This window comes from Musa acuminata, chromosome BXJ3-11, assembly GCF_036884655.1.
Source record: "Musa acuminata AAA Group cultivar baxijiao chromosome BXJ3-11, Cavendish_Baxijiao_AAA, whole genome shotgun sequence".
NCBI lineage: Eukaryota > Viridiplantae > Streptophyta > Magnoliopsida > Zingiberales > Musaceae > Musa > Musa acuminata.
The window spans coordinates 29,229,978-29,243,316 of NC_088359.1; the positions used below are offsets into that span (position 1 = coordinate 29,229,978).

The 13,339-nt window shown below is 38.0% G+C and overlaps 2 protein-coding genes across 4 annotated transcripts; both read right to left on the reverse strand.

Moving 5' to 3' along the window:
• Positions 1–112: 112 nt before the first annotated feature.
• LOC135586866 (uncharacterized) lies at positions 113–5,979 on the reverse strand. Of its 2 annotated transcripts, XM_065173824.1 has the most exons (7): positions 5,757–5,979; positions 3,897–3,989; positions 2,877–3,102; positions 1,686–1,762; positions 1,263–1,334; positions 685–801; positions 113–480 (listed from the first exon to the last, which is right to left on the reverse strand). In XM_065173824.1, the coding sequence occupies exons 1-7, from the start codon at positions 5,817–5,819 to the stop codon at positions 319–321; spliced, it is 810 nt and encodes a 269-aa protein (XP_065029896.1). In that variant the 5' UTR covers positions 5,820–5,979; the 3' UTR covers positions 113–318. The 2 variants fall into 2 exon arrangements, with proteins under 2 accessions (XP_065029896.1, XP_065029895.1); XM_065173823.1 differs by lacking the exon at positions 1,263–1,334.
• Positions 5,980–6,510: 531 nt separating this feature from the next.
• On the reverse strand, positions 6,511–9,141 carry LOC135652205 (pheophytinase, chloroplastic-like). 2 transcript variants are annotated; one of them, XM_065173000.1, is made up of 6 exons: positions 8,756–9,141; positions 8,124–8,235; positions 7,939–8,032; positions 7,624–7,852; positions 7,468–7,537; positions 6,511–7,266 (listed from the first exon to the last, which is right to left on the reverse strand). In XM_065173000.1, exons 1-6 carry the CDS (start codon positions 9,085–9,087, stop codon positions 6,937–6,939), a joined length of 1,167 nt encoding a protein of 388 aa, XP_065029072.1. In that variant the 5' UTR covers positions 9,088–9,141; the 3' UTR covers positions 6,511–6,936. The 2 variants fall into 2 exon arrangements, with proteins under 2 accessions (XP_065029072.1, XP_065029073.1); XM_065173001.1 differs by having other exon boundaries at positions 7,624–7,801; positions 8,756–9,139.
• Positions 9,142–13,339: the final 4,198 nt, after the last annotated feature.

The following is a 13,339-nucleotide window of genomic DNA, read 5'->3' on the forward strand; positions in this document are numbered from 1 at the left end:
TATGATTAACCTTCAGGATTATCTCACAATACCATAAACAAGATTCAGAAGAGAGATAAGCATTAGAAAACCTTCTGACATGCCATGTCATTGTAAAATAGAAGATCACCTGTATCAGCATATATCATGTGATAAATAATTTTATGAAAAATTCAACATGTGATGGCTGGAACATTCTCCACTAGAAATAAAAGAATGCAGGATGCATACCGACTGCATACGACTGCCCTTTATACATGATAACTTGGCATTGATGTAGCATGGTCTACTACCATGTGTACTGGTTGCTAAACTATGTTTCTCTTTGGTAATCACAAGTTATATCACGATTTCAAATGTATCACATACTTCACATTGTATAAAAAGTGCATTGAGATTGAACATAGCCTGCATACAGAAACTAGGTGTTGCTTTGCATCCTCTGTTCAGATGATCCATGTGCACCTCACCCAACCGGCTTTTGAGGAAGTTCAGATTTAACTGTGAACAAGTCACAAAATATGAGATGGAATCCGAATTGCAGAAAGTTCAAGATGTCAACAAAATGAATTTGGTTTCTTTTCAGTGAAATGCAGATGACTCTCATTCAACAATCAAAATAATTGATTGCCTAGAATCATCATTATTGCTATCAAATCTTCATACAAGTTGGACAATGATGCCAGGACCAGTAGGCAAGCAAACCTTATCGATTCCAGCATCAAACCGAAGATTGCAATTAGTACAGCATATGATATGATGATTCTCTCGCAGTTCTCCTCTTTTGCAGATTGGGCACCATACTTTGTTGTTTTCAGCATTCTAGCATGGAGATCAGCAATAACAACACCCCGTATATCAACAAAAAGGTGGTGAAATTTTAAAAAGATTGGAGCTACGAGAACCAGTTAGTTCGAAGGAAATGTGACTTTCTTAAAGAAACAAAAAACAATCAAGCATAGAAGAGGTAAATACAGAGGGCAAAAACGTTCAATTTGTCACACTTGTTTGGAGGAGGTTGAACAACTATCTCATTTAACAATTGCTACTTGCAGATACGACTAACGAGCAACGGGGCTTGGAACTTAAGGATATTGTATATAGCACCAATACTCACGACTGTGATCAACCCTTTGGTTCTCACTGAATCTAAGCAAAGGAAACTAATGGGTCTGGAAGATCTAGCCAAAGTAAGTCACAGCTCTGTTCATTAGTTTTCATGTTTGATCCTCATTGCACCTCTCAATCCATCTTAACCCTAAACGAAAGCAGGATTTAAGTACCACTGGATGTAGTAGAATGACTGTCCCCCACCATTGGCTCCATTCAATGGAGTCAAAGCTGTGATTGCCCAACTGTAAGCATGCAGATTGTAAAAGGATAAGCAATTTCTATAAAGCATAAATTGCAATGACAAAAAGCTGCCCCTGTGGTAATATCATGACCACTCTAGACTAGTTTTATTTCAGTAACATGAATAAATTAAATAACTCTCATGGGACATATTAATTAATTTGCAAACAAATAATTTTTTTATGATGTAAACATGTGATAATGCATGTGCATATACGTGATGAGTGTAGAGAAGTTGCATACTTGCAGCATATTCCTATTCTAACTAACATACGATGTGCAGATGAGCTTATCTCGAGAACAAATTTCATTTTCTGTATCACATTTAAGACTTTTCAAATATTGATATTTACCTGGTTGTCATTAAGATTCATGTTTTCCAAAACTGCTTGAGCTAAGTATTCATCTTCCTTTTCGAAAAATTCAAGCTCTGCAACAGGTTCAACCGGCCGATTATTAATAAATGAGGTATCATAAAATAACAAAAATCTCTATAAAAAATTACAGCAGAAATTACAGTATGATGCCTAAAACAAATTATATAAAAGGCACTGGTTTGCTTGGCATGTACATCACTCTAATGGTAATCCTCATCCCAAACCATGTAAAGATGTTCTCTTGATGAACCTTTAACCATGACGTCATACGATAGTTGGACTGGTACTTATTGGTCCAGCCAAAGACCAATACCAGACCATATAACTTAGCAGTACAAGTCAATATATCAGATCAATATTGATACCTTACTGGCTTAAAGAGTTGTCATAACCAATATCGGATCAAAATATTTCAAACCTTGGCTAAAACTACAAAAGCCAACAAGCTGATAAATCTAGGCAATCATATCCCAAAACTAAAGGATAAGACATCCAAATACTCATTATCTATGTATGCCAGCTAATCAGAATAAAGTTAAACCATAAGAAAGTTTAAACTAACATAAAAAATAGACAAAACACATTTTCTCAAGTTAAATCACTTCATAGATTTTGATAATTCATTTCCATGAAAACTTACTCAAACAATACTGTAACCACTTGCCTGGGACATGCCAAATAGAACCTTACTATAAGCAGTTGCCTAGAACATGTCAAATAGGACTTAACTGTAAGCACTTGCCTAGGACATGTACAGAGCTACGAACCAGAAGCCCACATTGCAAAAAATTCAGAAAGAGAAAGACAAGCTTAAGTGACATAACTAGAAAAAAGATGGAGCTCTCGAAGCTGTTTTGTCTTCCAATAAGTAAATCACATAGGTTATCAAGAATTTTATTATCAGTCTCATCAAGAATGTCAACTTAATATCAGTCTTCTATGATCACGGCATAAAACAAAAGGATTTCCACACTGATACGTTTGAATCCACAATAAAGTCATCAGTCATCACCATCATATATGACCAGCAACAATATATTCTTTTATGTCCCTGCAATGAAATCCATGCAAACAAGTTTTCCTATGTAACCGTCAGCAGCAATTTATCTTAAACTATTGAAATGTAAATGTCTTCATTCCAGGCACAACTTGGAAGCAGATCATTACCTCTCCTAATTAACTCCTCTCTCAGGTCCTCGTATAGAAGTCTTTGCATCTCCAACATCAGCTCTTCACTTGCAGTTTCAGTTGAGTTTTCCAAATGCAGGCCATCAAATTCCCATATTACATCATTGTTCTTGGAAACAATGTTTCTCTGATTTTCAACTAAAGATGGCTGCATTCTCTGCAGCTCATCAGAAACTATTTCCCTCAATGTTGACTCCACAATGTCCTGCTAACATAAACGGAAGAAATTTAGGCAACCAGAGAAACTAGATGAACAAAACAACAAACACAAATAAATAGATAAAGCATCCAAAATAAAAAAAAAACAAACTATAGTTGAAGCTTACCAGGAATGTACAACATGTAAGATTGCAATTTCAGAGTCACAAGATAATATAATCAGAATCTCCAGAACATTTTTACACTTTAAAGATTGTGAAGAACTTCCAAATTTGTCCTAGAGAACGTAATCAAAGCCACCATCAGTGATGAAGCTAGGCAAGGTGTCATATGCAACAATTGATGCTTATATTTTGCAAGTGAGGTTGACATCAGATGACTAAAAGACTCGATCAGAAAGTAAATCGCAATTCTAATTAGTTTGTCAAATAAGAGATTTCTAGTTGAATAGCTCACTGCACCAATCCCTATAAGTGAAAAATCCAGTAACCCAATTGCCTAGCTGGTAATCCAGTTTTAGCTAAAGTACTGACGATACGAAGATCCCCTGTTGGTAGATAACAAGCGACCAACCCATCAAGAAGATGGTTACAAACAAGGTTTTAAAAACCAATATTAGAAAACCTCGATGCAATTTTATCAGACCTAAGTTTGCCCCTGAAATCATGGTGTTAGGACTGTGCTCCCTTTAGCGCTCCAGTCTTTCTGACCATCATTTCACTTCATCAACCTTTTACTGCAGCCTAACTTGTTAATAAGATAAAATTTGTGTGGTGTGCTAAGAAAACTATATCATGATGATCGAACTACTATCAATTTATTAATATGGTAAACACAGACCTCTGTCTCTTGAGATTGCTGCCTGTTCGACCTGATCTTCCATAGTAATTGGTTTCTCTCCTCTTTGATTCTTTCCAAGCAACACTGTCTAAGCTGCATAAAAGAAAACAATATTATGAGAAAAATGAGAACAAGCAAACCCTATAAGTTGAAATAACAAACTCATTTACTCGTTATACACCATAAAAAAAAAAGAATTTCAAAAATAAAGTACCAAAATGTCAGGATTTCAACCAAAAGCTGGAACAATTTAAAATGTGAGCGGGAAAACTTTGATACAAGCAGCAGTAAATAATGCTAATGGAGAACCTGAATCTAAGATGAATAGAAAACAGGGAAACCATACAGAGCTATTTATTTAAGAAAATAAAATTGAAACTGTTGTTGTTTTGAACTTTTAGTCATAACTAACTTGTAAAGAATTGTGTAGTAAAATATAGCAGTTGTGTAAATAAAAACTATGTAGCATACAAAGAAAATTAAAGCAACTGAATTTGTTCAAGATATCTCTTGTTGATGATAAAATGAAAATCCAAGCATCTGACTGTATTGAAAATACCTCTCAGTGATGACTATTCATTACATATTAACATTGTGTGTCAAAACATTTTGTTCAATCAGTTTTAGCATGTCACCAGCTGGTGTCTAGATACATGTAAATCTAAGGCACATCAAATACACATCCAGAATTAAGGTTGAAATTAGAAAGATTAATAATCACTATTAATCGCTTGATGGTGAAAATTCAGTCCCTAGCTTCATTCCAAATGACCAAAGGCTGATTAACAAGGCCTAATAACATTAAGAATTGCAAAATGAGAACGAAAGAGGAAGAAATTATCAGCTATATAATTACTTTGACATGTGCAATGGAATTTGATTGAAAAACATGGAACATCAACAGCAGAAAGAAAAATGCCAGTGTCTTATGCATCAGGCTGTAGGAGCCCCAGGAGCAACAGAAGAGTCACTTCAGGCTAGACAATCAGCTCTAGCTGAAGAACATAGCAAGTTGAGTGCAACACCAATGCTATGTGGATGTGAACTTTGAGAGGAGCATAGAAGTTAGAAGGTTCACGCTCAGCATCATATGATTAATGCATAACAAGAGCTGGGTCTTTCAACAGTAGGAATTACAACGATAAAACCACTTGCAGGCTTCATTCTCAGAAGGAGAACATGAGGAGAAATATATCACACACATGGTTTTCCTTCATGGAATATGCTAGACTTGCTTGTCCTTACCGGCATGCAAAGACCAAAGCATAGATTGTCATGACTCCATTAGCACAACACTAAACAATAATGCAACAGTTCAAATAGGATTGTCGAGCCATTAAGTCTTCGGAATGGGTCATACAACTAATAGGATCAATGTAAGCAAACTTAACCCTGTCCATGGTTACCTGGGTAGCAATGAGCAACCTTACGAAGGGCCAAGGCTCGCCCTTTTTGCATTAGCTCTTGAGTAACGGATAAAAATGTTGCTGGGGAGGAGAAAGGAAAGACGTCTACTCAAGGTAAGAGTGCTTAAAGAAACAATGAGATCAAACATCAAAATAAGTTGCAGCGCCACATGTAGTAATGCGTGCCGCCGTCCACCCACAAATTCCCTATCCATCATGTCAATAGGCCATCTCTCGGAACAAACAGTAGCCAAAAACAGATCTTTTGTACCAAAACAACATCGCCAGGTTGAATCTAACACCAATAAAAAGTAAGAAAATGATTAACTTCCCAATGTCCAGCGTTTTCACAAGCCAAGGAACCCTAAAGCTTAAGCGAAAAAAGACAACCCGGAGCAAAACAGACAAGGAGACCTGGATCAACACTCGGGGGTAGGGCACAAACGATCCGTACCTTCTCTTTCAAATCGGGATGACGGGATTTGAGGGGCGCTCTTCTTTGCCGATCCCCATCCATCGGATCAAGCTTCTTCCGCTGTTTGCAATTGCCAAATCGATCACAATCTCGAGCACAAACACCAAAGCGAGAGGAAGGAAACACCGCCCTTTCCCGCGCCGAAATCAACCCCAACTCGCAGGAGGAGGAGAGGAGTCGCGAAACCGACACTTCTAAAATAGGAACTCCGAACGGTGACTTTACCGGTCTCTACCTCTTTTCTTGTTTTATTCCGACCCCTTGGGAAATAGGAACTCAGATCGGTGAGCTTACCGTTCTCTACTTCTTGTTTTATTTTTTCTTTTTCTAAAATAGAATGAGTTAAGTTAAGAAATATATTGGGATATAAAGAGATAAATAACACATATAATTATTATCAGATTAATATGGATGATGATGATGTTATTTATATCCATTAGTTTGGACTTAAAAAGGCATTGAGATCCCCTTTACTTATGATAGGATAAGTGTTCTTAGATTGTTCACTCCATTTGTGATCATTATCATATGTGCTTCTCAAATCACACAGCAGATATTTATTTATGTTCAAAGGCACATTCCTTTGTAAAAAGCATATATTTATGCTAACTCGAGTCAAGCTTTAATGAGTGAGTAAATAACAAATCATCCAGATGATAAAAGACATCACTGAACCAATAGAATCAAAACCACAAACAGATGCATTTGCAATCTTCACATATGGAACAACTGCTACCAAAATTGAACTCATCATACATATAGAAATTCCACTAGAAAGGGGTACAAAAGCATACAACAAATCTTTTCCTTGCATAGGCAATTGAATAATCTGTACATACTCTTTGAAGTGTTGCGTTAAATATTCTTGAGCGTTTCACGGAGTTCATCTCCGACACTAGCTTGTGATCTCACTTGATTCCGGAAATAAGAGCAAAAAGTTAATTAATGGCTAAAATGTAGCAACATAAACTATATTCTGTCTCTGCTAACTTATCTTTTCAAAATCACACAATATATGAATAGTTTTCCAAGAGAGAGCTGTTTACGATCGTGATGCATCAACCTGCTAGTTCCTTTTGTGAAGCACAAGCAGGCGAATTTTTCCTGGCAGCAGAGGAATTACTGAAACATTGCGACGAACGAACGAATAACAGTGCAACTAGCCAGTAGATATCTCGCTCATGGATGGAAGACTAGATAGCCAGGGAAGAAGCTTCTCATGGACCAAATCCGGTCTATCATCATGCGGACAGTGACCAACTCCCGGTAAAACATGCAGTTCTATGTTTGGCAAATTTGATGGCAAAGAAGAGAAGTATTTTCCTACAGGCCCATCAATAGGAGTAAATGGATCTCGATCACCCCATAGAACCAAAACAGGAATAGAAATCTTTGGCATCAAGGACACGGGATTTGGCCCTGGAGGGCCAGTGACAATGGAAACAAATGCATCAAGAGCCCCTTTATCATCTGCTGGTCCCTTGATAATCTGCATATCCAAAAAAATATTACTATAGCAATAAGTTTCAACTCTGAAGTTCAACAAGCTGAATAAACTTTTCCCGAGCAGGCAGGCAAGAAGTATTATGGATCGAAGGAACTAAAGGCTCAAAATGCAGTTTAATGCTTAGAAAAGAATTTGAATTACGAAAATATAGAATAAAACATATTATCTACTATTTTATTCTACCTCAATTAAATCTTCATCAACAGCATCCTTGTTTCCATAAACTGAAAGTAAGATATTCTTGAGATTCTCCCTGCTTTGTTCAACAAGTATTTAAAATAACTTATATCTTTAAACAGAAATAAGAATGCCAAACTGATATTTACCAATAAAATGTACCTTTGTTTAACACGCTCAAAAAGAGCTGATGCTATCACCCTTTGGCTCAGTAAAAAGTCAAACAACCAAAGCAAGGGCAAAAGAAGTTTGATCCTCCAATCATCGACAACCGCCTTGTTGTTCATGCCACCAGCACAGTTTAGCAGCACAAGCCCTCGGACAAGATCTCCATTAGATTCTAGTTTACAAATTAAAGCACTACCATTCGACATCAGATGTGTTCTAAAGCCTATTGCATTGAAGAAACATGAAGCAGAAGTACAAACTTTTAAGAATAAGGATGATCGAAAAGGCCAATCTAAAAGCAAGATTAACCTGAAGCAGCGATAACACATGCAAGGCTTCCAACTGAGTTTCCAACAAGCACCGTAGGCTTCTTTATGACTTCATCCAAGAAATCCAGAATCAACTGTTCAAGCAAAACATGTAGGTTATTCAGAGCAGGTTACCAAAATCAAAATGTTAGATTATTGGAAGTAGAAAGAAAAGCACTGATATACCTGAGCCCAGCCCTCCATTGTGTAAGCAAAACCTGGCGGCTTGTCTGATGCACCAAATCCCAGCAAGTCAAGAGCATAAACTGTGTAGCACTCAGATAATACTCCAATATTCCTAAATTCCAACGGAAGCAACTTCAAGCAATCCCTTATTGCAACACTTTTCACTAAGACACTACTGATTAGGTAACACCACAGGCCATTAAATTAGAAGTTTGGAATTGATTGAGATAGTAAATTGAGGGATAATACAGTGTTTAAAATTGAGCAATTTTAGAATCTCTTATCAGCAAAAGCAAACTCTCGAGTAGGGCTTGATTGTCCTTGACAGTATAATTTACTGGCAGCTAAATCTATGTTGCGTCTTACCAGTGTGTTCTTCACATTTTCCATTCTAGTGTACGAACAAATTGATCACTAATTAATAGATAAACCAACTTTCTGTAAAGCATAGGAGGAAAATTTTCATCATCTAAGTAACATTTCATACATTCTAATGTATTTAAGTGCTTCAGCTGCAAAAAGGATAAGGATGGGGCCAAATCTGCAGCAAGAAACCACAGACGCGTACAAGAAGATGCGTGATTGACGAAGGGCAGTATATCAAACAAAATCTTTTTTTTTTCGCCTCTGACCTGCGCCAGTGGCCGACGGAGGCACCGAAGCCATGAACAAGAAGGAGAGGCGGACCCTTCCCTTTGACAAGGTAATTGACGTCGAAATCCTTCCACTTCCATACGGTGCAGCAGTCGCGTATCTCCTTCAGGTCCCCGCTTGTGTCCGCGTGCGTCAAGGCGAGGCCTCTTCCGCTGCCTGACGCAATCCTGAGGCCGCGGACACGCTTCCAGTGGCCAGCGGATGAAGGAACGCGGGAAGGAGAACGGCAGGCGGTGGTGAAGGGTAGGAGAGGAGCGGTGGCAGACGGTGGAGAGTAGGAAGAGGGTGTTCGAAGCAGAACAAGAGCCATTGCCAGTGCTCTCTCTCTCTCTCTCTTTCTCTCTCTCAAACACACACACACACACCACTACATACCACAGCCAAGACTGGTGGCCTCCATTGAGGTCCAATATGGGCTGGGCCGGTAAAGAAATGAGCTGTATCTGTGACGGCTAGTAGTTACTAAGTATACGATTCAGGGAGTTATAGTGTAAAGTTGGGACAATTTAAGTCTAGCTTAGGCTTAATTTGACTGAGGCACATTAAATTGCTGTTAGGCCAAACGGATCAATATTTTTTGGACTAATTACATGTTACCCTATATAATTAGTTATATTTAGTATTTCAGTCTTTATATTTTTAAAAATTATATTAACATTCTTATGTTTATGAAAGTGAACATTTAATCTCGTTTTCTCCTGCAATCATCTCTGTTGACGAAAATATTTCACATGCTATCATATGAAGAAAATATATTAAAATAAGATTAAAAAAAGTAAAGTTATAGTACTATTTTCATTGTCCAAAAAAATAAAAACAAAATAAGAGAGAAGAGTTTTGTTGGTAAAGGAAGTGAGGTAATACTATTTAATTGATCTATCTTTTCTCTCTATGTTTTTGAAAATTTTGTTGGAAAGTGAAATATTTGATAGAAAGGATTTTTCTCTTGTGATCTTCCACATCCATTGACTGCCATAGGATTATTGGTTTCTGCTTTCACATAAGTTACAGAAGTAAAAAATTAATATCGGTGAGAATAGCATTATAAAATTATTTTTTAACTCTATTTTAGTGTTATTTTCTATATGATAGCACGTATGGTATCTTCGTTAGCAAAGTTAATGATGTGAGAAGAAATATGGTTAAATATTTTCGTATAGGAATTTAATGTGCCTTTTGAAAGTGCAAGGATGGACATACGTAGCTAACTATAAGAGATAATCTATCATTAACCTATATTTCTTAATTTTCACTTAATTTTTCCTCTTAATTTAGATTTCATTTGATTAGATTGGGTGGGAGGGGTCCAATTCAATGATAGTTGCGGCTAGTTTAGTTCAAGAAAACCAGAGTAATCATCAATTGGGCCAATTAATGTCATCTTATAAATCTAATGTAGGAATAGCATATATATATATATATATATATATATATATATATATATATATATATATGTATATATATGTATATATGTATATATATATATATATGTATATGTATATATATGTATATGTATATATATGTATATGTATATATATGTATATGTATATATATATATATGTATATGTATATATATATGTATATATATATATATATATGTATATATATATATGTATATATATATATGTATATATGTATATATATATATATATGTATATATATGTATGTATATATGTATATATCTGATAGAGCATATCTTGGTCTCGGATGAATCACCATCGACGTCACACGCCACCAATGTCAGAATTTGACACCATACGCCACTAGAACTCCAAGGTGCACGCCACGTCGGGTTTCGTACCAATGCACTATGTGACATGACTACCCTTAGAGCTCGGGTCGGTATCGTCTGACGTCGCTCAGGTACCCCTGAAGACGCCAACTCGTCAGAGAAATCGTATCTCCCAACAAAAGTCAGCAGAGACACTGAACCGAGGCGCAACCAATACTCGCATGATGGTATAAAAACCCTTGGCCGGGGGGAGAGGGAAAAAAAAAGGAGAAAAAAAGGGGAGAAAAAAGTGAACACTCAACTAACTTACTCGTCGAAGGGGCCAAAGTCGAGGAGCACCCGACGAGGGCCATTTTTGCAAGGAGGCAGTCACCCCCGAACGACGAGCGTCCCAGCTCGAAAATCACCATCCAACCCACGGAAAAGAGCAACCATTCGGCCCAGATCCCTGCCAACACCCTTTTCCGAAGGCGCGGCCACGTCACGACGACAAACCGCTAACCACCACGGAGACGGAGGGACGCAACCCATCACAAAGGGCGTCCACACCGACAGACCGTGGAGTGCTGACCAGTATCCTCTACGAAGGGCCCAGTCGCCCCTGCCGGTCCGACTCTCGCCCGAAACACACCAAAACGGCCACCTTATCATCCTACTCACCTCGCCAAAGGATCCCGACATCGGCCCGCGGACCTAACCGTGCTGACTAATCAGCCACGATACTTTTGTTCGCTAACAATATCCAAAATTTTCTCCACTCAGATTGAACTCAACAAGATTTTATATTATATGATCAGTAGTTCAATGCTCCAATGAAGTGCATTACTTAAACATGTTGTCCTTGAAGAGTAATTCAAGCTGTAGATGTGAATCATGGTGAATGAATAAAGCCACTGGATATGTTTTTACGTGCAACAGATACGAATCTCTTCCACAATAAACTCTCTACAGGTTGCATTCTTGAGATAGATTCTTTGCGGCTTCCTCAGTAAGATGGCATTAGAATTTATTAAACATAAATCTCCATGGGCTCCTCAGCAATGCATAGGTTAATCGCTTGTTTAAACTAAATGAGTGTCATTCTAATTCAAACAGGGAAGAAAATGATCAGACTAGTCTGTGCAGATGTTCCCAAGGAGAAGAGAACCATATTCCATAGTTGATGTGAAATACTCTATAATTTCCCAGCCCAAATGGAGAACAGCTTGGAGCCAATAAGGACATGGAGTTCAACTCTTAAAGATTTTTCTTTGGTTGGATCAGATCATGCTAATAGTGATTCACTGGATTCCCCGAAAAGATCTCTACTTTTAATTTTTGTATTTTTGTTTTCTCCCACACATGTTCTTGTAGTTCTTTACTGCCGCAGAAGAATCAGGGAGAAACATGTCTGCAGCAGTGCAATTGATGTCCTATGAACGGCTGCCTTCTCTTTTGGAGCTGTGGCCTCTGCACACGAGAGTTTGGTGCCTTGGGAGTTAAGCAATCCCCCGGTTGGATGCAAGAGCTGAGGAGCTCCAATGGCAGCTTGGGTCCCTCCACCCACACCTCAGCTAAAAGGAGTTGAATCTCCTTTAACACAACAGTGATAAGTGATATGCTCCTGTGCTGCATAATCTATGACCACGAATGGAACCTCCTGCAGTGGTTGGGCATTTGGTTCTCTGTCCTCGGAGCAATTCCTATATGTCACTTTTTCCAGCTTTTGTCCACCTATGAACACTTGTCCAATTACGAGGGATGATTTCTTTTCAACCCAACATCTGACAGAGTCAACAGATTCTCTTAGCAGAACCAGAATGCATTCCATTCTGCAAGAAAAAGAAACTTTCATGGGGAATCAAATGTAGCTGTCTGTAATTTATAGTCCTAAGGAATGGCACTTGATCTTCTTACATTTTTATATTGGGACGAGGAATAGAGATCTCAAAGTTTCACCATGGTATTGTGATAGCCTCGTAGGCTTGTAGTTGAGAAGTTGAGTGGCATCAGACTCGTACTACTAATATTCTTTCCTTGTCTCCTCCTGCTTGAAGGAGAAGACTTCGAGAGACTATCAAGGAAAGGCAGCTAACAAAAGAGGAGCTTAAGAACTCAAACAGGCCATGCATGAAATGAAACCTGAGGACCTTTTCTCAAGTTCAATGAGCTACCATGTCTGGGCTTTACATTTAATTAAGCAAAAAGAAGCAGCAGGAATCTTGTGAAGCTTTATGCCCTAAACCACCAGCATCCATGAGGCACCCACCAAGGTATGTCTTCTCATGCCAAAATGTGCCGAGTGTGCTCTTCGACTGGCACTGGATTAATCCTTCGAGATCGCCAATGGATGGGAGGAAGGATCGGGATTCCCCTCATGCATTTATTTACCCATTGATTGGACATGATTCTTGTGCTCACAGCACAAAAGAGAGGGATGGAATGAGATGGGACTCCAAAAGAGCTTGTGCAGCCCAACGCTCTGTAGCTTTCTTTTACGTTCGTCACACAGTCGATGAATCAGAAAGGTGTCTTTGGAGGGACTCGAAGGCTCAGTTGCAACTGCTCTGACATACGAGACTAAATATAGAAAGTTAAGATTATTTATTTATTTATTTATGTCGATGAATTTCGTAATTAAGCATCGCGTTCAATTAAGTAAAAATGTAGAATTTATAGTCCGTATCTATCGAATTATGTTATTATGATGATAAGATCTAAAAAATGATACATTTGAAAAAGCACGAAAACATGGTCTGTAGAAACCGACCAATAGAGGAGAAGGATGGTGATGTGTAAAGATGCCACCACCAATCGCTTGCAGATCGAAGGAGCTCTTATAAATGACGAA

Excerpts from the sequence above, each read along its gene's own strand:
- LOC135652205 (XM_065173000.1), bottom strand. The coding sequence starts at position 9,087 with ATGGCTCTTGTTCTGCTTCGAACACCCTCTTCCTACTCTCCACCGTCT. Across the intron at positions 8,033-8,123 it reads CAATGGAGGGCTGGGCTCAG|TTGATTCTGGATTTCTTGGA; the intron begins GTATATCAGTGC and ends TTGCTTGAACAG. Across the intron at positions 7,853-7,938 it reads ATGTGTTATCGCTGCTTCAG|GCTTTAGAACACATCTGATG; the intron begins GTTAATCTTGCT and ends TCAATGCAATAG.
- LOC135586866 (XM_065173824.1), bottom strand. The coding sequence starts at position 5,819 with ATGGATGGGGATCGGCAAAGAAGAGCGCCCCTCAAATCCCGTCATCCC. Across the intron at positions 3,103-3,896 it reads AGCAATCTCAAGAGACAGAG|GACATTGTGGAGTCAACATT; the intron begins GTCTGTGTTTAC and ends TTATGTTAGCAG. Across the intron at positions 1,335-1,685 it reads TGAATCTTAATGACAACCAG|TTGGGCAATCACAGCTTTGA; the intron begins GTAAATATCAAT and ends GCATGCTTACAG.